This window comes from Micropterus dolomieu, linkage group LG19 (genome assembly GCF_021292245.1).
Source record: "Micropterus dolomieu isolate WLL.071019.BEF.003 ecotype Adirondacks linkage group LG19, ASM2129224v1, whole genome shotgun sequence".
NCBI classification, from domain to species: Eukaryota; Metazoa; Chordata; class Actinopteri; order Centrarchiformes; family Centrarchidae; genus Micropterus; species Micropterus dolomieu.
Genome location: NC_060168.1, coordinates 19,096,798 through 19,119,166, shown reverse-complemented (window position 1 = coordinate 19,119,166; position 22,369 = coordinate 19,096,798). Strand labels below are relative to the sequence as shown.

The 22,369-nt window shown below is 42.5% G+C and overlaps 2 protein-coding genes across 4 annotated transcripts; both read left to right on the top strand.

The window, feature by feature from the left end:
• The first annotated feature begins 590 nt into the window (after positions 1-590).
• Positions 591-6,465, top strand: ints5 (integrator complex subunit 5). The gene is made up of 4 exons (XM_046030382.1): positions 591-831; positions 2,078-2,330; positions 2,968-4,944; positions 5,320-6,465. Exons 1-4 carry the CDS (start codon positions 737-739, stop codon positions 6,037-6,039), a joined length of 3,045 nt encoding a protein of 1,014 aa, XP_045886338.1. The 5' UTR covers positions 591-736; the 3' UTR covers positions 6,040-6,465.
• Positions 6,466-7,609: 1,144 nt separating this feature from the next.
• On the top strand, positions 7,610-22,310 carry ganabb (glucosidase II alpha subunit b). 3 transcript variants are annotated; one of them, XM_046029727.1, is made up of 25 exons: positions 7,610-7,702; positions 8,570-8,671; positions 8,782-8,890; positions 9,178-9,305; positions 10,100-10,279; positions 10,442-10,507; positions 12,424-12,481; positions 12,598-12,679; positions 12,868-12,964; positions 13,053-13,233; positions 13,358-13,511; positions 14,118-14,353; positions 14,545-14,671; positions 14,816-14,895; positions 15,283-15,423; positions 15,861-15,957; positions 16,139-16,240; positions 17,351-17,594; positions 17,765-17,829; positions 18,677-18,753; positions 18,901-18,975; positions 19,154-19,267; positions 19,374-19,483; positions 19,825-19,925; positions 20,746-22,310. In XM_046029727.1, the coding sequence occupies exons 1-25, from the start codon at positions 7,683-7,685 to the stop codon at positions 20,853-20,855; spliced, it is 2,856 nt and encodes a 951-aa protein (XP_045885683.1). In that variant the 5' UTR covers positions 7,610-7,682; the 3' UTR covers positions 20,856-22,310. The 3 variants fall into 3 exon arrangements, with proteins under 3 accessions (XP_045885683.1, XP_045885685.1, XP_045885684.1); XM_046029728.1 differs by lacking the exon at positions 7,610-7,702 and adding an exon at positions 7,732-7,957; XM_046029729.1 differs by lacking the exon at positions 10,442-10,507 and having other exon boundaries at positions 7,614-7,702.
• The last annotated feature ends 59 nt before the right edge of the window (positions 22,311-22,369 follow it).

Genomic DNA, 22,369 nt, shown 5'->3' with positions numbered 1-22,369 from the left:
TATTTGGACCCGAGGTCATAGGGTCATCGAGGGCAATGAAACTGCAGACTCAATAGCTAAACAAGCAAGGGAATTTTTATGGAGATTGCTTTCAGAAAAGCGGTAATAAAGAGCAACATCCTGACTGCTTTGCAAAAACGTTGGGATGAAGGAAACAAAGTATGTAATATCTATAAAATAAAGCAAACAGTGGGTGAAATGAAAACAACAGGGAAAAACTCCAGAGAGCAAACAAAACGTATCAAGGCTGAAGTCAGGACATACACGGTTAAATAAAACAATGCACTTAAATCCACCAGGACTATGTGAATGTGGCCCTGAAGAAGAAACAGTGTCATATGCCAGATGTATAAAACATATAAAAGCTAAAGAAGGAACTAAAGACATATTGAATCTTAATAATTTATATAGCATTGAGGAAGTAAAATATATAGCCTTGCTTTAGTTTGAAAAAAAATTCGATTAATGAAGAGACGATTTGTTTGTTTGTGTGTTTGTTTACTGGGGTAAATAGGGAAATAGGCCCACACTCCAGCATAGTAGGTGGCGGTAATGCACCTTTAAACGTTAGTTGCCACCCGCCATTTAAACAGAAGAAGAAGAAGAACTTCCGGCTTTGTAGCGCCCTTTCGGTGTATTTTTGTTCTGAAATTTGCCAGAGAAAACAACAAAAAACTGTCCAAATTGCTCCCGTCGAACCCCCACAGCCGAGAGGTGGATTTAATGTGACGCTTTGATGTTAAAAGACCAAGCGATGTCTGTGGTGTTTGACGGGACTCCGCTGAAAGCGATGCAGAGCTCACACACTCACAAACCGCAGACTGCCCTGAGGTGAGGTGGTGTTGGAGAGGAAGCGGCTGCGCTGACAGAACAACTACATTTCAGGCTTTAACGTCGCTGTAGCTCATGATTTCTGTTTTGTGTTTAATTAAGATTTCCAAAGATGAATGGATCAATGTTATTGCACTGTTGTATAGAACCAGCTTGTGTTTAAAATGACTCTTAACGTCAGGGCCAACGTTACATTGAGTACTTTTAAGTTAATCGCTTATTCATCATGTAACGTTAACGTTACTCTATTAAAGGCTAAATGTGCACCTGACAAGTTGTTGGAGCCCCAAAACTTGTTTTACAGAGGTTATTTGTTCTCACCAACACCTGATAACGCGTGATATCTTTTGAAGTAAAGCTAGCTGCCTTTTTGTTGAGCAATATCCACTTTTAATGTTAAAACGATAAATCGATTAATCAGTTAATTGATCGACACAAAATTAATCTGCAACGTTTTGATAATTGATTGTTTAACAACATTGTTTAACATTACCTAGTTCCAACTCCTTAATTATGAGGATGTGCTGTTTTTGTTTGTCTTAAACATGAAAGACATCCACTTGGACTACTAATAAATTGAGAAACAAATTAGCAGATTAATGGATAAAGAAAATAATTGTTAGTTGCAGCCCTTTCTGTTGATAATTTAATTTGATTAATCAAGTAATTTAGTGAATAAGACAACAAAAAATTGCCTACCACAATTTCCCAGACAACTGCTTTGTCGTCTTCTACTCACAACACAAACCTATTCAGTAAAATTAACTGATTGCTTAATCAAGTTTCAGCTAAATTATATTTTATGCCAATTCTGAATATATTAGAGCAATTGATTGTTTAGTCATTTAAAAGAAAATTAAGCTGTTTTGATAATCGATTATTTGTTTGAGTAATTTCTAATGCAGAAATGCCACCACTAGTTTGTTACAGACCCCAGTAAAAAACCCATCATTTTTAAATATTTTTCAGTGAAAACGACCATTCCCACTATAATTGTGACTGAAATTGTGATATTTGTCAAAATAATCGTAAGATTTTTTTGCGTTTCATCCAGTTCTATACAAACGCTAATATATCTTTCTTCTTGGCAGTGATGTGTAAATAGATATTTATGAGTAGTCTTAGAGAACCTTCCCTTCTCGCACACATACAGGCACACACCTCTTTTCTTATTTCTTTTCCTCATCATTTTCTGCTTGTGGATGCTAAACCCCATCATTTTATCACATCCACTGTTCTCCTCTAGTGCTCAGGAACGGTCTCAGGAGATTAAGTCCTTCATCAGTGGCGTTGACACCGTTCAGGGGCGGAAGCTCAGTGTCCGGGAGCACGCCCGTTGTGCTGTGCGCCTGCTGCGCTCGGTTCCGGCCTGTCGAGGAGCGGTGCTGGAGCATCTGAGGGGCGTTTACGATGAGCACGTCTCCATCTTCCTGCACAACCTGGAGACAGAGCATGACACCAGCTCCGGGGTCAGCTCCAACCTGGAAGATATCATACAGGTGTGATGACACACGTAGGACTAGTACCTTACCTTAAAAATCATGAAGTGATGAAAAGTTTAGATTTAAAAAAATAAAGAAATAAAGATTAGATCATTATTACAGGCCATTTTCATTAAGTCTTTGTGGATAAGGATTTTGTAGAGTCAATGAATCGATTAGTCAATTAACAGAAAATTTATCAGCAGCTATTATGGTAATGATCACACTTCAAAATAATTTTTCAAGCAAAAACTAATAATCTCCTAGTTCCAGCTTCTGGGTTCTGAGTATTTGCTGCTTTTCTTTGGCTCATGATAATAAACCTGAATATATATTTGGGTTTTAGAAAGACAGAGCAATTTGAAGATGTCCCCTTGGGCTTTTGGAAATTTTATGGACATTTTCCACTATTTTCTGTGCCTTGAACTAAAAACAGTTACAACTTTTGCTATTGCTTCCATTTAAGTTTCCTATTCTGAAATGGCTTCAAGATAAGGAGACATTTGAGGTTGCTTGTCAGATCAAGAAGTGTGTTCGTACAGCACAATATCCCACAGTGTTTTTCTGCATTCATGAAAATATGATAATGTTTGGGAAATTACCCTGAAAATGGTCTTAAGTATATATATTTGATATATTTATATATATTCTGTAGGAGGTTCATGGCGTGCTGTCAGAGTTCATCCGTCTCAACCCCCGGGCTTGGGCCCCTCTGGTTTCAGCCTGGGCTGTGGACTTGTTGGGCCAGCTAAGCAGCAAGCACGCCGGCCGCAGGGTGGCCCCCCATTCCTCCAGTCTCAACGAGCTGCTCCAGCTCTGGATGTCCTGTGCTGCCACCCGGTCCCTCATGGAGGCTTACTCCCAGTGTTTGGCCGCCATGCTAGCCTGGTGCCCTGACGCCTGTGTGGATGCACTGTTGGACACCTCAGTTCAGCACTCCCCGCATTTTGACTGGGTGGTGGCTCACATCGGCTCCGCCTTCCCGGGTACTATCATCAGTCGAGTCTTGGCATGTGGACTCAAGGATTTCTGCTCTCATGGAGCTAAGGACCAAGGTGTACTGGTGATGGGATTGGACAAAGGCAGCAGAGTGCCCAAGATTGGCTCAGTGGTGGGAATCCTTGGACACCTTGCAGTGCACCACTCGGACAGCATCAGGAAGGAGCTGCTCAGGATGTTTCAGGAAAGCCTGAGTCCGTCGAGCCCCCTGTCTCCCACTTCATCCTCAACATCTTGGGAGAGTTCCCCTCAACTCCGTCGTGCTGCAGTACCATTTCTGCTGCAGCTGGCTGCTATGTCCCCCAACCTCTTTGGTGCAGTGTCTGCAGAGCTGGTAGAGCTGCTGTGCCCTCCGGTCCTGCTCCAGCTGCAGGCCGTGCTGCAGGGCCTCCCAAGAGAAGAACTGGAAAACATGCTGGGGCTGGCTGTCCACCTCATTAGCCAGAGCCCATCAGGGGGGTCAAGGGTCCTTCGTTTTCTGGCAGACACAGCGACCCCGGCTTCAGTCATCATCTCCGGCCCTACGCCCTCCCCTCATGAAGGAGTCAGAGAAGGTTGCGATCGCCTCCTCCAGATGCTGCTTCTGCATCTCCATAAACTGGTCTTCAACCGCTCAGATGGAGCTGAGGTCAACGCCCATCACCCTGCTTCCTCTCAGCCCCAGAGGGTCATCCCCTTCTTGGAGGAGCTGCAGTCTCACATAGGTGAGCTCTGTGCCGAGACGCTGCGACTGGAGAGGAAGCGTCACCTCTGGCTGCACCAGTTGCTGTGTCTGCTGTCGGTGTATGGGGGTCCCAGCGTGGCCACTGAGGCCCTCTGCCAGCTACTCACCCAGGCTCGCAACCCAGAGGAGTTGGCCCTGGCCTGGCAGCTCCACACCACTCTCTCCTCTTGCATGGCGGGGCTCATTCCTGCTGCTGTTGCTCGCTGTGTGGCCCAGATCCACACGCACACTCTGAGTCCCCGGCAGCTGAGGCAGCTGCTGCTTAACTTGGCCACAGCCATCCAGAGTCAGGATGAGGAGAGAAGAGGAGCAGCCGGTGTTCAGTGCTACATGGCTACGCAGGTGGGCGCTGCAGTCTCAGGAAACCTCCATGATTTTGGCCCACTCCTTATCCACGGTGACCCGGCTGTATCTCACGCTGCAGTGCGCCTCCTGTCCTGTAGCCCACTCCCCCGCACCTCCTCCCCAGCACACCTGCTCCTGCTCTCCCGCGCTGCCGTCACTCATTTCTTTCTGGCGCTGCGGAGAAGAGGAGAAGTGGAGAAGGCGGCCAGAGATGGGGGACAGGCAGGCGAGGCAGTGAACAGTTCAGTCCTGCTCCTGGCCCGATTCGCAGCGTATTCCCCGCTCACTCTCAAAGCGGTACTTCAGCAGCTGGTTGAGGGAGCGCTACATAAAGGCAATGCAGACCTGTTTGGAGGGCAAATTGCAGACATGTCCGGCGCCCCCGTGGTTTCCCCATCTGTGTCCCCTGACCTTGGAGCCTCTTTGGTGGATATCAACTGTCGGTTTGGTACCACCGTCAACTTTTCTGGCAGCGTGTGGTCTGTGTTTCATGCCGGGGTGATTGGCAAGGGACTGAAGGTCCGCACTGCCACAAAGCTGCCCGACCCATCTGGGGTCATCCAGGTGAGTTACACAATTTATGAAGAGTAGTTGAGCAATTTTTCATGCAAAATGTGGATTAGAAAAGATAACAGCACTGGAGTCAAAGCGATATTCAAATTAGGGGTGTGGTTTAGTAGGTAATGCATGCAAATTTCATCACTCTTTTCAGTCAGTTTGAACTGACATTGAACATTTTCATGTAAACATTTGACAGGGAAAGAGGTAGAGGTAGATATATGTGGGTGGCCATCCAAGTAAATTCTAAATGTTGCAAGCACAGCAAATGTATAAAATAACTGAAAATGATCAAAGATAGTAGAATTACATGTATTTTGTTTGATGTGCTGCAGTAAAAAAAAAAATCAGTGTGTTACTTTCATCATCTTCTCTCTGTAGAACGTCCAGACTCTGCTGGCTGTCGTAGTCCAGTGTTGCAGCTCCTCTGGTCTCAACGGCCCTATCAACTGCTCACGACCATCATCTGACCCTGACGAGCCGGCGCCCATCAATGCAGAGGCAGCCAAGGTTGTTGCAGTGACATTGGTGGAAAACGTCTGTCCGGATGTGGCCAATGGTGAGCTGTCCTGGCCCCCAGAAGAGCACGCCCGCACCACGGTGGAGCGAGACATCCACATTCGGCGTTGTTTTGAGGCACACCCGGTGCTCTTCCCTTTGCTTCAAGTGGTGGCAGCTGGACGCCCGGCTCTCTGCTACTGCTCAGCTGTGCTCCGAGGCCTCCTGGCCACTCTGCTGGCCCACTGGGAGGCGTCCCGCGAGGTGTTATCCACAGACTCCCCGTGGCACCTCCAGGCCTCCTGCCTCCTGGTGTCCTGCATGGGAGAGGGCCAGCTCCTGCCTCCGGTGCTGGCCAACGTCCACGAAGCTTTCCCCCACCTCACTCCCTTCGAGGTGAGGCTGCTGCTGCTGGCTGTGTGGGAGTACGTGAGGGGTAATGGGCCCATGCCCCAGAAGTTTGTCTTCAACTCAGACAAAGGCCTGTTCTGCAGGGATTTCTCACGGGACGGCGACGTGGCGAGATACGTGGCACCAATTCACAGTGTCCTGCATAAAAACATAGATAGACTGGGACACCTGTGCTGGCGGTTCCAGCTTTAAAAAGTAGTGGGAAGCAATAGATGGACTACATTGTTAACATTGCAAGAGTGGACAGCAAAGTTGCTATAATTGTACTTCGGTTTCATACAAGTATAGCTGTGTGTGTGTGTGTGTGTGTGTGTGTGTACCTTTTTTGTACCATATTTTTAGACTTGATACATTTCTAACTTGTTTCTGTGAGAAGACAAGGGGACAAGAGAAATGTCACACATGTATATTATGTTAATACAGAGTTTGTTCCACACAAAATACCGCCTTAATGTGTCATTTTGGTCATAAAATTAACTCTGGGTAAACTTAACTCTGGTAAATGATTTATAGGTTGTTTTGTATCATTTTCAGATTGTTTGTGTTCTTAAATTGTGGCTACAAACTGCCCTGCAACTGTTGTTTCAACCACTTCACAAAATAAATCTGCATTTGGTCTTTGTGTCTTAAATTGCGCATTATTGATGCTTAAATATGTTATCACAGGACTCTCTTGATTAAAGTGATCCACAAGGTCTTATAACCATGTTCTTTTCTAACCTTTTTTGTTTGCCTACTTAATACGAAGCACCAAATCGCAGGGAAATGGTTCCTCCTTCTTAGAGTGTGATTAATTTTATTAATGGGGGCTTTATGAGGCAAAACTATACTATATTTCACAAGGGAAAAAGCAAAGGGAAAATTCTGAAAAATAAATGTACATCTGTAGGAGAGTTTTGTCCTATTTTATACCCCAGTAATCAGCTAGCAACTGCTTAGATAGTTCTTGTGACCCCTTGTGGTGGATGGATCCTGACCCCCAGGTTGTAACTACTGAACAGGGGCTGGACAGAATAATAGAAACGTCTGTGCATTATAATGTAATATAGTAGCCCTGCCCTTGTTTGTATTTAGAGGGGACTAATATTTTACAATATGTAAAACAAAATCCAATAGAGTTAAATCAATCAATCTCTTTTTTTAAGTGGCTCCCAATCTTTTTTTGCTTTGGACCTCTTCAAATAATGTCATGAATGTTTACTTGTCTGCCACACTCCACAGAGTATGTACAGTCAATGACTACAGTGGTAGTGGGGACTAGTGTGGTAGATCAATTAAGAAGTAATTTAGTTTTTTCAGGCCTGGGGAGACAGTATTTCACAAGCTGCAAAAGGAGAAATTAGAAAAATGTCAATGGTAAATAAAAGGTAAATTTTGTGAAACAAAATAAATCATGTTGTAGAGTGGGAACCACTGCTTTACATATTCACAAAGTTAGGATTTATTGCGGGGGGGGGGTTGTACTGGATTGCATTAGATTCTACACCTGTTTCCACCACTTGTACGTTGCTTTGGGTAGAAAAACAATCCATTGCAAGCAGTGGGACACATCCAGGACAAGTGTGAGCATTTTCCTGACTGGAGCTTGGCGATGACGTGTCCATCCCTGAGAGGATAAAATACATGCACTATTCCTTTATCGTCGATCAGATAAACAGATAACACCATGATTAAGTAAAAAATCCATAAATGTAATTTCATTCACATTACCTTTATTATTTAAAAAATAGAAATAATAAATAAAGATAAATATTTCCTTCGGATGTTGAGAATCTTACTTTTTTTAACGATCTTAACGAGTGAAATGGGCGGAGTCACACTGGAGCATAATCAAGATGGCCACCTTCACTGAAAGGTAAGACAAAGCAGGTCCGCTGTTTCATCGCGTATTTAACGTTCGTTTGATATATTATCCGACCAGATAACAGGCCAGAGATTATCGCCACTTAGCAAATGTGTACGCAAATTTACTGTTTCAGGGTTTAACGGCTTCTTGGAGAAAATCATACTAGAAAAGTCGAGATCCCCCCCTCAATTGAATTAACGGCTTGACACAGGCTGTCTGTAACGTTACCGTTGTCAGATTAACACGATATCCTGATCCAAAGAGGTAATTAACGACACCTCTGCTGTGTCAGACAATCAGGCGTTAGCCGCCTCGACCCAGTAATGCTGTCAAATCAATAATGTGTGTCCATTTTCTAACGTATTTTCACCAGATTTCCGATTGGATGCTAGCTAACTTTAGCCCACATTAGCTAATACTGTCTCTTGGCATAATTTCAAGGCACATCACATCCCGCCCGGCTTTGACAGGAAGCGTGAGGGCTAGAAATAGTTCTTTGCATGCGCGTCCGGGGTCTAACATGAAAAATGGGTATCTGGATGCTGTTTTAAAAGTGAATTAATGCGCACTGTGTAGCTGCAGCAGGGAGAGGAAACGGGAAATGGTTTAGTACCCTGTGACATTTTCTGTCGCCGCCTTTCAACTAGAGGACACATTTTACCACCATAGAGAGATCAAAGTCCGGGTGTGAGTTTGTGTCTGTGTGTGCTTTGTTTAAGTTTAACTCCTGTATATGCGCAGTAGCTTGCCTCAGGTCCTCCTGGGTATTTACTCAGGCATTCCTCAACCAAATGTGTGTGTGAATGAATTGGAGAGGTGACTGGTGGCAGCATGGACCATCTGAAGTTTAAATTGTCTCCTTTATTTCATATGCAGGATGGCTCCTGTCTTGGTGCTCTGGCTGGCCGTGTGCCTCAGTGGGACGTGGGCTGTGGACAAGGGCAACTTCAAGACCTGTGACCAGAGTGCCTTCTGCAAGTGAGTGCAAGATTTAAAATAAACAAACACATTTACTTGCTTAAAGTTAACAGCGCCAAAGAAACACACCAGTACTGATTTATCCACTCTTGTTATTTAATTTTAAACAGACGTCAGCGTGCGTTGAAGCCTGGCGAGTCTCCCTATCGAGCCCTGCTGGAGACCATGGAGCTGACCAATACCAGACTCACCCTGCAGCTCATCAATGACAACAATAAGGTAAATCGCACACAAAGAAGCAGTTCCCAATGGGGAAATCGTGGCTGCCATAAGCATAAGGAACTGTTTAATAGGTGTACCTTAAATCACAACTGTTACCTAACCTGTTCCGAGATCGGCCTCTCTGCATTATAACATTTCAGTGAAAATAGAAAGTTACCAGTTTCGCTTCCTTATGGTATCAAAACCAAATGCCTAATTTGGCAAACTTGGTCTAATGCTGAAAAAACAGGCCCTTGGCTCATCTTCTCCCGCCCTTCCCTCTCACACCTTTCACTCTCTCTCAGGTGCGTCTGCTGCTGGAGCTCTACCGTCTACAGGGAAACATAACGAGGGTGAAGATTAACGAGCTCAAGCCTCTGAAGCCGCGCTACGAGGTCCCAGACGTGCTCATCAGGGAGCCACCTACTGAGCCGTAAGTCTCCCAAGGGTGTTAAACTGCTGACTGTGTGGTGTGGGTGGGTGGATGTAGGTTTTGATATTGCAGAATAAAACTAAAAAGGCAAAATGTACTTTTCCTGTGTCTAGTCCTGGAATTGTCCATTGTATTAAATTGGCTCAAAAATGTCCTATGTAACAAAAAAGAAACAAAAAGGAGCAACAGTAGATTAATCTTCCAGGATGGACAGACAGAATGTTTGGTTTTTTTAAGTAGACAGAGTAACAGAAGACGTGCAAATGGACAAAGAACTATCATAGGCCTTTTTCAGATACATTTTGACCTGTCACAGTCGGAAAAGTACAGGTTTAAAATAAAATTACAAAAACACCTGCGCTTTTCCTTCTGGTCAAAATATCTGCTGAGGAAAAAGGCCTGTTGAGTAAAAATGTGTCTCAAACAAAGTAACGCACATTCAGATCTGAATTTGGTAACACCTAACGGATAAAGGAAAATCTCAGAGAATTTAATTTTACTTTAAATATTGGAGAAAACAAAACATCCAGCATTTTTACTGTATGTTGAGGCATTTACCCACGCACAACTCAAAAGAACAATAAAACTGAGACCCTGTATAAGTTGTTCTGGTGAAACAAAACAGCCCTCCTGAAAAAGAGCCAGTGCTTTCTGGCTTGAGTTTAGTTTGGCTTCGCTAGATTTAATTAGAGAAACCTACAGCATTTATAAGTTTGGAGCAGACAAAGCCCTCACCTTTTTCTTTTTCTAACCCTAAATCTTCTTTTCCTCTCCTCTTCCCCTCTCTCCCTCAGCCTGTCTCTCTTGTCTCAGGACGAGAATGGGGTAGTGCTGTCCCTGGGGCCGGAGTCTCAGAGGGTCATCGTCAGTGCCCGTCCCTTCCGATTGGACATCATGGAAGGGCGAGACGTGCTGATGTCGCTGAACTCGCGCGGCCTGCTGGCCTTTGAGCACCTGAGGATCCGCAAGGACACGTGAGAAACCACGCAAGCACACACATTTACAAATGCCAGCCCTCTCTTTTAATCCACGCCCTCAATCAGTGGATGATTTCTATTTTTGTTCCCATGAAATGGTTTGTTTTTTGAGTATTGTCTCTGACTCGTTGTTCTGTCCTCTTCTCCCTATCATCCTAGTTTCTCCTATAAAGTAACTAGCACAGTGGCTAGCGTGTGGGATAATATCAAGAGGGTATTCTCTAGGTAAAGACCCTTAAGATTTGTAAGTGTGTATTCTGTTCCTTGTGCCAATGCTGCCAATAGTGACCAAAAATGTAGGGACTCTCATCACAACAAGCACAGTGTTGACCGTCAAATCAATGTGACTGAGAGTGAGAGCAGGTGTGGGTGAGCGTGTGCATGTTGGTGTTTAATCCGATCCAAAATTAAAGGATCACTTATTATCCTCATATTGTTGAAGGATCGCTTAAGCAATACAAGTCACTTATGATGTTTTTTTTTTTTTGTTTTTTTTTCATTTTATTTTGTGAAACAAAGACAAAATCATCCTGATCATGAAAAACACATTCACCTGAATGATGAAGGGTCTGCTGTGCACCACTGTCGTGTCAGATCAGCGACCGATTAACTAATCACTGACGTTTCACTGCAGCAGATCTAACACTGCAACTGCATGACTGACTGTGTTTCTAAACCAGTTGTGTTAACTGAAATGATTTGCCACGCTTGCTCAATTCAGGGTGAGAGCTAACGGCAATAGATGGAAAAATGACTAGTGACAGTAGTTTAGAAGGCACATAAAAGCTTCACATGTAGTCTGGGTGCCACTAGATGGTTTGTGTCTTATTTACCGGCAATGCAGTGCAGCTCCCAAACCCAACAGCAACATCTCTCTTTGTGGTTATGCTTCAGTTCGCATTTCAGTTTGAGGGGTTAGAATTCTCTAAACTGGGACTTTTCTTTCTTTTTGAGCTTTGAAGCCGTACTCCATTATTGTGGAAAAACAGCTTTTGTAGTCGCCTTCCTCATTTTGTGTGTTTTTAAATTTTTTTTATTTATTTTTTTTGTGGCAGTGATCTGCACTGATGTATGCAGTGTGGTTACTAAAGATGGAGATGGCTAAATTAATGCATCTCAGTACTGATTTAACTACTGTTGACATTCAAATCGTGACTGACAGACACTAATGTTAACTCAGACTAATGTTACACATCAGTCTGTTTACAGGTCTTGGGTAGTATCTACTACTGCATATGTATTTAAATAAAAAGTTGATTAAAGTCTCCAGAGATAAATTGCCTTGTGCGATGTTACTTGAGTCAGAGTTGGTTGCAGATGAAAAGTTTGAGATTTAAAAAATAATTTGGGTGTGTACGGAGTAAGCATACCAGACCTCTGTAGCAACAACTGTTGGCGGCCAGGTTGTATTCTGAGTAATGTAGGTGCCACGTTTTGACAAGGGAGACAAATGTTTGGAATTAAAAGCACTATCTCTGGTTCTGCTGCATCAGTTTTCTTTTTATTTCATTTTTAACTGTCCATCGTAGGTCTGACAGTATTATGAGTATAAAATGCCCCTAAGTTAGCTGCACAGACTTCCATCTCGCCCCAATAATCCGGCACGGAGCAACACAAGAGCCTTGTTTTTCTGCTGAAATGTGATACGGCATAACAAACTAGCACCGTTGCCTTTTGCATGTGTGCTGCAGCAGGTCAAACAGCTGTGTGTGACTACCAAAATCTTTAGCCATTCAAGGCTTGTTTGACAGATCCTTTAATGCAATGCCATGGCCTCGATTACACCATGGTGTACAGGGCATCCACTGGGTATCAGTTGGTTCTGTAAGGAGTCTTGTGGGTGTTACATGGGCCTCCAGAGGTCCTGTACCATAATGCTTAGCTTGAAGTAGCCACAAGGCAGGGAGTTGCTCAGTCCCCTTTGTCATTAAAGTTAAGTCATTCCAAACCTTGTAGAGTATTTTTAGTTGTCATTATGGAGTCAGGGGGCATTCACCAACCTCCCAGTTTGTTGCCCTATTCCTTTTATCATAGTTTAATTATACTCTCATACATTGTCAAAAGATGGCATGACTGCCAAAGTGACATGTCTTTTTTTTTCCCTATATCCCCTTCCCTCCATTCTTTGTGCCATGGAGCAGTCAGGCAGCTCCAGAGGCAGAGAAGAAAGAGGAGGCTGATCCGGCGAACCAGGGCGAGGTACTACACACTAAATTACAGTTCAATTTCTTCTTCCTCTCTATTTTAAAAGCACCGTATCTACGCTGTTTCTCAGCCTGGATCTTACGTTACCATTCTGCCTGTTTTCCTGCCAGACAGCAAAAGAAGAGGAAGAGAAAGTAGAAGACGGGATGTGGGAGGAAACATTTAAATCGCACTCAGACAGCAAACCTAATGGTAAGTCCTAGTTATGAATTTCAGTTATAGTTAAATTGATCTAAATTAATTACCAGTGCTATAATATCTGCTTGTGGTTAGTGTTATATCTGAAACATAGCCTGTTTGGAAAGGGTTTTTGGGGTTAACTGACTTTTTCTTCGTACATTGCCTCCTCTAACAGATAAGTGGTTGCTCTCGCCTTACAGGTCCATCTGCCGTTAGTTTAGACTTTTCATTGCCAGGGGTGGAGCACGTGTACGGCATCCCAGAACACGCAGACAACCTCCGGCTCAAAACAACAGAGTGAGTGTCATCAGCAAGGCATATCTCGAATACAAAATGAAGATGGTTGATGTTGTGAATCTGAAGCCTGAGTGTTTTTCTGTTTAAGCAATGGTGATCCATATCGGCTCTACAACCTGGATGTGTTCCAGTACGAGCTGTATAACCCTATGGCCCTTTACGGCGCTGTCCCAGTCATGTTGGCCCACAGCTCCCAGCGGACCACAGGCATCTTCTGGCTTAATGCCGCTGAGACTTGGGTGGATATCAGCTCCAACACAGCTGGAAAGGTATGTCTTTTTCTTTTTCTACTCCCTAGTTCCTCGGAATTGTTTTGGCCAAAAATAGCCAGCATCACATGTCTGCTGTACAAATACTCCAATCCTTGACATACTCACTTTTATCTCTCTCCAGACTGTGTTTGGGAAAATGCTGGATTATGTGCAGGGCTCCAGTGAGACGCCGCAGACAGACGTCCGTTGGATCTCTGAAAGCGGTATCATCGATGTCTTTATTATGCTTGGACCAACACCCAACGACGTCTTCTCTCAGTATGCCTCCCTCACAGGTAGGAAGATGGATGATGGGCCGTTTGCATGTACACTTGATGCCTTCTTTACCATGTTTTCTCACAACTGAGCGCTTCCAGTAGTTTAGGCTGAGTGCACAAGTATCTCTTTCTCCTTTTGGTTTGGATTCTGGCTGGTTACATTTGGCTCTGGTTACACTGTGTAATATAAAATGTTGTCATTTAGGTAGGTAGTAGAACAAAGGATATTAAAAACAGGTATTTAAAACAAGGGAAAGCATATTTTTTACTATTTGTTTATTTTTAAGACAAAGATAATTGACATTTTTTTCAATTAGATCACCTACTTTATGATGCTTAATGAACAGATTCAAGAACCCTGCTCTTACAAGTCTAATTATGAACAGAATTGAATTTATTGAGTTATGGTGGTTTAGACATTTAACACAAAGACATTGGCTCAGTTTGAAAGTCTTTAGGAAATCACCAAAGACAGAGGCGTGATAAAGTTTGATGATTTACCGCCTGGTACCAGTAGAGTTATCTGTGTAGCCTAATAAAGTATCTGATTTGAAGACTGATTTGACAGACAGTCACAGCTTTTACCCTCATGTCGTCTTACCTCCTTCTCATGTTGTCCCACAGGCACCCAGTCCTTCCCTCCCCTTGCTGCCCTGGCCTACCACCAATGCCGCTGGAACTACAATGACCAGGAAGACGTGCAGACAGTGGATGCAGGCTTTGACGAGCACGACATCCCCTATGACTTTATCTGGCTCGACATCGAGCACACCGATGGCAAGCGCTACTTCACTTGGGATCCACACAAGTTTGCAACACCGAAGGAAATGCTGCAGGGTCTCTTGGAAAAGAAACGCAAGGTACAGATGACAAATAATTCAACATCGCTCTGCCAGCAGACAACATTAGGATCAACCGTTTCATGTGTTTTTGAGGCCTGAGGTTCTCCAGTGTCTCTCACTTTACCTGAAATCTCAGTAAATTACCTGCAGGCACCTTACACATTTACACTTTTAAGACTTCCTGCTCAAAGTTCTTTGTTGTTTTATAGATGGTGGCCATTGTGGACCCTCATATCAAAGTAGATAGCAACTACAAGATCCATAATGAAATCCGCTCTCGGGGTTTCTATATCAAGAATAAAGATGGTGGAGACTACGAGGGCTGGTGCTGGCCTGGTAAGAGACTGACAACCCAACATCAATCATGGAAAATGCATTTGTAAATATATATATTATGAACTGGATCTGCACTACAAATCATCTTCATTATCAAATTGAATATTTCTCACATTCCTTTCTGTCCTTCTTGATGTCCGTCAGGTAGTGCCGGCTATCCAGACTTCACCCGTGAAGACATGAGGGCCTGGTGGGCCAGCATGTTCGCCTACGATCAGTACGAGGTGAGTCTCAAGGACATTTGGTGCTCAGCTAAAGACAAACCGTCACTAATCTGGGAGATACTGAAGATTTGGCTTGTTGGCTGTTGTGTGCCAGCTTTCTATAAAGGACAATGATTGAAACCTTTTTTTAAAACACTTGTTTAGCTTGGAAATGTCACAAGCTCTTTTTCTGTAACACCCAGTTTCATCAGCATAACCTCACCTGTGATCTGCCAACTACAACCACAGTTTTCTGTTATAGACTAAAGACCATATGGGGATTTATCATTTGTAATTTCTGCGCCTCAGGTTCATCTAATCTGTCAGTGGATTTAAAATGGCACATTTTCCACAGTATGGTTTGTCTGGCCTCAAGTGTCATGTCAACATTCTCTGTCCACTTTCCAGGGTTCCATGGAGAACCTGTATACATGGAACGACATGAACGAGCCGTCGGTCTTTAACGGGCCTGAGGTCACAATGCACAAGGACGCGGTGCACGGAGCCTGGGAGCACCGTGACCTGCACAACATATATGGCTTCTATGTGGTGCGTGCACATGCACAGTTTGGTGTTTAGTATTCACATGGGCCACTGTAGTTTATTGATGGGAGAAAATGACACTGGAACTTTATTTCCAGGAATATCACAATACTTTTCCTTGATGTTCTGCTACCAACCGGGCCCACAGGTCATTTGTGCCTACTAGTATTGAATTTCTTAACAAACAATGACATAATAATACAGAGCTGAATCTCTGGGTGTTGGGGAGCTGCACCTTAGTATAACTTGTATAGCACTCAGGAGATGTTTGTGTTGGTAAAACAGTTGTCTGGTTGTTAGAATGAAATGTGGGAGGTTAAGATTATACTGTCACAGCCCAGAAATTGCTTTGAAAGAGAACCAAAATATGCTCTAAAAATCAGATGAGATGTATAGCAAATACCCCCCTCTGCTCCACTGATTATCCTGTGTACAACCTGTAGCAAATGGCCACAGCGGAGGGTCTGATCCAGCGGTCGGGAGGAGTTGAGCGACCATTTGTTCTGACCAGAGCCTTCTTTGCTGGGTCACAGCGCTACGGTAAAGCCCTTTTACTGCTTTAGCTTTTCATACTAACAGCGACCTCTGTTGTGTTCTTAAAAGATTGTGTTTGTGAGTGTTTAACCCTCATTCAGCAGTGGTGGGTTATGTGCTAGAAACCTTTTGTGTCCGGATATTTTAGCAAAGGACTTTAAGTGTGTGTGTGTGTGTGTGTGTGTAGGTGCTGTGTGGACTGGAGATAATGCTGCTGAGTGGGACCATCTGAAGATCTCTATCCCCATGTGTCTGAGCCTGGGCCTGGTTGGAATGTCTTTCTGTGGTGGTGAGTGTTATCGAGCTTCACGGTCTCGTTACACTGAGTTTGTTCCTTTTTGATCAGCTTAAAATGGCCGACGTGCTTGAAGACCAAAATATTTAGAGGACTGCTGGAATGTTTGCTGGCTGACTTTTTAAAAAGCTCTTTTGTTGTTTCATTGTTTGTGTCTTTTGGTATTATTTTTACAAAGATTTTTTACAATACTAGTTGAATGTGCAGTTTAAGTAGTTGCTATGAATTGCTCCCAGAAACTGTAATTGCAAGTGATTATATCTTCATTAAATATTGAACACCATTATTTTATACTAACAGGTGCTAGTTTAAACTATGGACATTCCTCATTATCATGTTCCAGCTGACAAGAAACTCTTATAAAATAAACCCTTATAAACAATACACTGTGAAATGGCACAGAAGCAACTACAGATGCTCTGCACCAACTTGTCTTAACAAACATTTTTGAATAGTATTTGTGAGGAACTGAAAATTAAAACTATTAAAAAGAAACTTTCTTCATGTCTGGACTCTTCCAACATGTTAAAAGTGTAGCAGATCTTTTTTTTTAAAAAAACATATTGCTGGCCTTGAGAGCTTACATTTAACTATAAGGAAAGGGTTATTATGTGGGTTATTATGTGCATTATTACCCTCGCTAACATGTTGAATTGTCTTAACTTAGAAACAACAGTAAAGCAGAACTGCGATAGTAAAACTGTATAAGTAGGAGCATTTTGAACTTGGACACAGATTTCCACAGAGTGTTTTGTTAATGTTGTCATGAAAACTAAAAGCACTGAGGAACTGCATGAGGTGTTTCCATGGTGAGAGCACAGGTTCCCTGGGTAATCTAGCTGCAGTTAAATATAACCGTCAGACGATAAGGGAATGACGCTTATATTCTTGATTAGATTTGGTGTTTGGTCATTGCACCTGTATTAAATAATGTTGATTCAGTAGAAAGAACACCACACATTCATTCCCCTCCAGTTCAGCCATAAACTCTGAAACTAGAAGGTCTCAGGAGGTTGTGTCAGACGGTTTAGTTTTTCCAAGACATTTTATTTCTATTAGACTCTGAACAGCCCAGACCTGGCACTAACCCCATCTGTCTCATAGCTGACGTCGGTGGTTTCTTCAAGACTCCGAGCACTGAGCTGCTGGTGCGTTGGTACCAGACGGGGGCGTACCAGCCGTTCTTCAGGGCCCACGCCCACCTGGACACCCCCCGCCGTGAGCCCTGGCTGTTTGGCCCAGAAAACACAGCGCTGATCCGTGAAGCTGTTCGCCAGCGGTACACCCTCCTGCCCTACTGGTACCAGCAGTTCTACCACGCCCACCGTACCGGACAGCCTGTGATGAGGTGAGTACAGGGCAGGAAATGTCGTTTGTGTATCGTTCTTGTTAATCTGTACCTGTAATGAAGAGTTACAAAGTCATCACCAAGGTGGCGAAAATTTAGTTATCAAATACAGACACCAATACCTGCTTTTCTTAGGGGTCTAACTAGGTCATTTTATTCTTTTGTCACAGACCGCTGTGGGTGGAGTATCCTCAGGATCCTGCTACTTTCGCTCTGGATGACGAGTTCTTGATCGGTGAGACACAAAACTCCAAAACTTTAATATTTGGTTTTTTTAATGTCTGGTTTTTCTAATTTTTGTCATTTTGTCTCTAAAAAATGACAAAGATTTCAGCTTCTCAAGAGATAATATTTTCTGGTTTCTTAACTCTTCTAAGACTGAGTATATTTAGGTTGTGAACTAAATAAGACATTTGAAGAGATCATATTTTGGCTTTGAGAAACACCGATCAACTTTTTTTTTTTTTTTTTTACTGTTTTCTACAGTTTATGGAACAAACAGCTAATTCATTAATCATGAAAATAATCCGCAGATTAATCGATGATGAAAGGAATCGTTAGTTGCAGCCTTATTTGGGTGTGGATCACTCCTGTTTAGCTTGGGAACATTCAAGAGAAAAAAACTTGAATAAAATCTTCAAATCAGTTTTTACATGCAGACATGGTTTGAGGGCTAAATGACTTTGAAAAAATATCTAATTGCGATTATTTTGACAGATGTTGCCATATTAGAGGAAATGGTGATTTTTTTTTTTTTTTTTTTTTTATTATATACATCATTCTAATTTTCATTGAAAAACATTAAAATTATTATGGTGTGATTTTTATTTATTTCATTATTTATTGAGGGGATTTATTCCAAACATAGATGTTTCCCTGAGTTTATAGAGTATGATGTGTAGGCCAGGATGTCTCTGCAGCATGACGGTATTTAATTTTAAATGGTGTTTTGAGACACTTCACCTTTTTAACAAATGATGCGCCTCCCGCGATTTGAAAATTGCATTAGGCTATATTGTGATTTTGATAAAGTGACAGCTGTTCATCATCAGATCCACTGACGTTACTTAACTCTGCTGCAGGGAGAGACTTGCTGGTGCACCCAGTTACTGAGGAGGGATCCAGGGGAGTCACAGCCTACCTGCCTGGCAAAGACGAGGTAACAGGACACAGTTAATGAATTTTTTTTCTTCTGGTGTTGAATGGTTCTCTCAAGAAAAGGTCTTTTTATAGGACACTGTCAGTAACACGACGACTGATTCAGGTGTACTTGGTCTTGAAGAAACCTGTTTTGTGTGTTTCTCAGGTTTGGTTTGACGTCCACACCTTCCAGAAGCACAACGGCGCCCAGAACCTCTACATCCCTGTCACCATGAGCTCTGTAAGACACAGATGTGCAAAGTACTTTCATATAGCACTACATGTCTGCATGTAATGATTTGGAGATAATTTACAATCTCACATATCTACATTTCAAGGCCCTCCACATTATTTTAATGTTTAGTATTTTACTCCTTTCCTCTGGTTTTAATACGGAGCTTTTTTTTTTTTTTCCTTAGATCCCCGTGTTCCAGCGAGGCGGCTCCATTATTCCCAGGAAGCTTCGAGTTCGGAGGTCTTCCACCTGCATGGAGGACGATCCCTACACGTTATTTGTGGCTCTTAACCCCCAGGTAACTTGATCGTGCATACACTGATGACCGCTGCAGCATCCTCTGCTGGTATGTCATGTTTGCATGCCAAATGGTATTGTAAAAGTTTTTACCTCTTGTCTGACAGAGAGCTGCCGAGGGTGAGCTCTACATAGACGATGGCCACACCTTCAACTATGAAAAGAAGGATTTCATCCACAGGAGGCTGTCCTTTGCCAACAACGTCCTCTCTTCTGTGTGAGTGACTATTCTTTTTAAGTAAAACTCAACCCTCAAATAGGCTCTTAGATATTTCAGTACAGATCAAATCTTTATTGTGTCAAACATAGAATTATTAAACATAAATGCAATAAAAACACAGTAAGACAATTGAAGTCATTAGTGATGTTACTATTCAAGAAATACACTAAGAGTTTCTTAAGTGGTAAAAGCAAATAAAAACAGCAACATTAAGAATTGTAGTAAGATGAGGTACAAAGTTAAGTGAGGAACCATTTAGGATTTGGGTTGTAGGGGTTATCATTCTTATATTGTGAAACATCTTAAATATTAAATACATGCCTCTGCTCGGTCCACAGTAACCTGGCTCCAGATGCCCAGTTTTCCACCCGCTCCTGGATTGAACGCATTGTCATACTAGGAGCCAGTAAGCCCAACAAGGTTACCCTTAAGGCTGCTGGTGAGTGTCATGCAGCATTTCTCTCGCATGGTTATTCTCACAGGTTGATTCCATTAAGATAAAATGCTGCCTGAAGGAATCTGTTGAGTTCAACAGCATTTTTTACATTTTGTTTTATTTTTTTTTATACTTGAATAAATTGAATGATCAAAAAACATTCCAGTACAGTGGTTGAATTAATGTGAACACACTTTTAAAAGTTGTACTAAAGAGATGGCTGCTAAATAGTTTCTCTTTATAACAAAAGACTCGTGGGACTGAATCTGATCTTTTGCCAAATAAAAAAATTTTAAATAGGTGAAATCATTTATTTAAATTTATTACTGTATGATTTGGTATTTGAGGAATATCACCTTGGCTTCTCAGGTTTCATTTATTTTTACCTGTTCATGTCCCAACAAGCCAAAACTCACTTCCTCAAATTTATATAATACCGAAGGTTTTTTGCTCAGTCTTGGAGGTCAAACACTATTTTGTGTGGACAACTAAACTTGGTGTGCACTTAAACTCCTTCAGACAGCGGTTTAGAGAAACTAAAAGTGTGAAAGTCTGTTAGAGGATGGCTGTGAAAAGGTTTGCCATGGTCAACAGATTAACTTACGCTGGATAAAGCCACTTCCTGGAGGTGGTAGTTTTCCAACTCTCAGCCAGTCGTATTGCAGCCTCAAGATTACAAAGTTCTTATTATCCCCCTTTTTTTCTTTAAAGATTGACTGTTTGGTTATGTGGGATTTTGCGAGCTCTGTGAGGTGAGATTCACAAACCTTTTTTCTCCCCGTGGTCCACCTTCTCTAATACTGTCTCTCTTCTTGTTTTGTAGAAGGTCAGGAGAGCCAGGTAGAGTTTGAGTTCGATGCCTCCATGTCAGTGTTGACGCTCCGCAAGCCCGGCATGAACGCAGGGCTGGACTGGGCTGTGAATCTTCAGTAACCACAGAGACGGAGGAGGAGGAGGAGCAGCAGCAGGAGGAGAAGATGACTGACCTGGATTAAGTGGAAGAAAGAACCAGAAAAAGGCACTAATACCCATGACTAACTAAAGCAAGACTACTGGATAGCCATTGAGGAAATTTAAGGACATAAACACACACAACACATTAAATACAGTTTTAATCCCTACACACACCCCCCATGTTGATATGTTTAGTCGAACTGAGCCACGCAACGTCTCTGCCGTGTCCCTCTTGTGTTCAGTCGCAGTGTAATACCTATAAAAAAAGAATAAAAATTTAAAAGAGGGTTACTACTAGATAGATAATTATGTTTGTCACGTTTTGTCAGAGATGACAATTGAACAACACAAAAAATGTCATTGTAATGAATCTTTGGGGATAAGAAAGAAAACATTCGAGGACTCGGTTAACTTTTTTAAATGAATTGTCCACTTGGTTGTACATCCAGTCTGCCTCAGAGAAAAGATCACTGTGTGGGGATTGTTTGCTATTTAAAATGAAGGTTCACATTCAAAGCACATGCTCCACCTGCTGGGGATTCCCTCTATCTGTTTCTGACTTGAAACTCTCCAAAAAAGACATTCATTCCATCCCTCTTTTAAGCAAAGCACTTCAACCAGCTAGGAGCTCGACCTTCTTTCACTCGCCACATTAGATATTGGAAAAGGCTTGCCAACTGTCGGCTGTGTGGCTCAACACTTTCCTTTCATCCCTGCAGTACTTTCACTTTCCTGATTCCACAAAATGGAAAGAAATCATCTTTCTTACCGATCCTGTCCAGTTCATTCTCTCCCTGAATCCATCAGGGATGAATTTGTGTGCATGGAAATGATTTAATATCGCTTCAAAAGTGATGAAGTCGTTCAGCCGCTGCACAGAGAGATTTTCAGTTCACTTTTGAGCAAACTTGGCCAGGGGAATCACTTCAGGGCCACTGAACCACTTATGTTTGTGGATCATCCTGCTTTCTTTCTTTTATCGAGTTCTCTTTCCAGTGTTGTTTACTAGATTATTTTTAATGCACTTGAGGAAGAGTGAGAACTTACAAGTTGTTTAGATTTTTCATGTGTAACTAGACGTCAGGAGCATCCACGTTTTTCCAGTGTGTCATTTGGATCTTCATGAACAGGTCAAATCTTGTGCTTGGAACGTGTTTCACTAGCAGTCGTGAATATTGAAATGATTCTCTTGAGGCTCTGGATTGTGTCCTGGCTAGTGAAATCATCTGACCTTTTTAGGAGTTTTGTTCTATGAGTTTGTCTTCCTGATTGTTTTTATGATCATAAATGTACATGTTGCTACAATTTTGTTGGCGGTGGCTTGAATCGTGGAAATGGAAGTAGAGGAACAGACTTCAGCTGTCAATCAAAATTGTCAGATGTACTCTAAAAGATGAGACCAAGTGAAAATAAAGTTGACCAAATGTAAAAGAAGTCCCTGGTTTTGATTGAAATTGTTCTTTCCTAACTGCGTTTCTATAGTTTAATGAGAC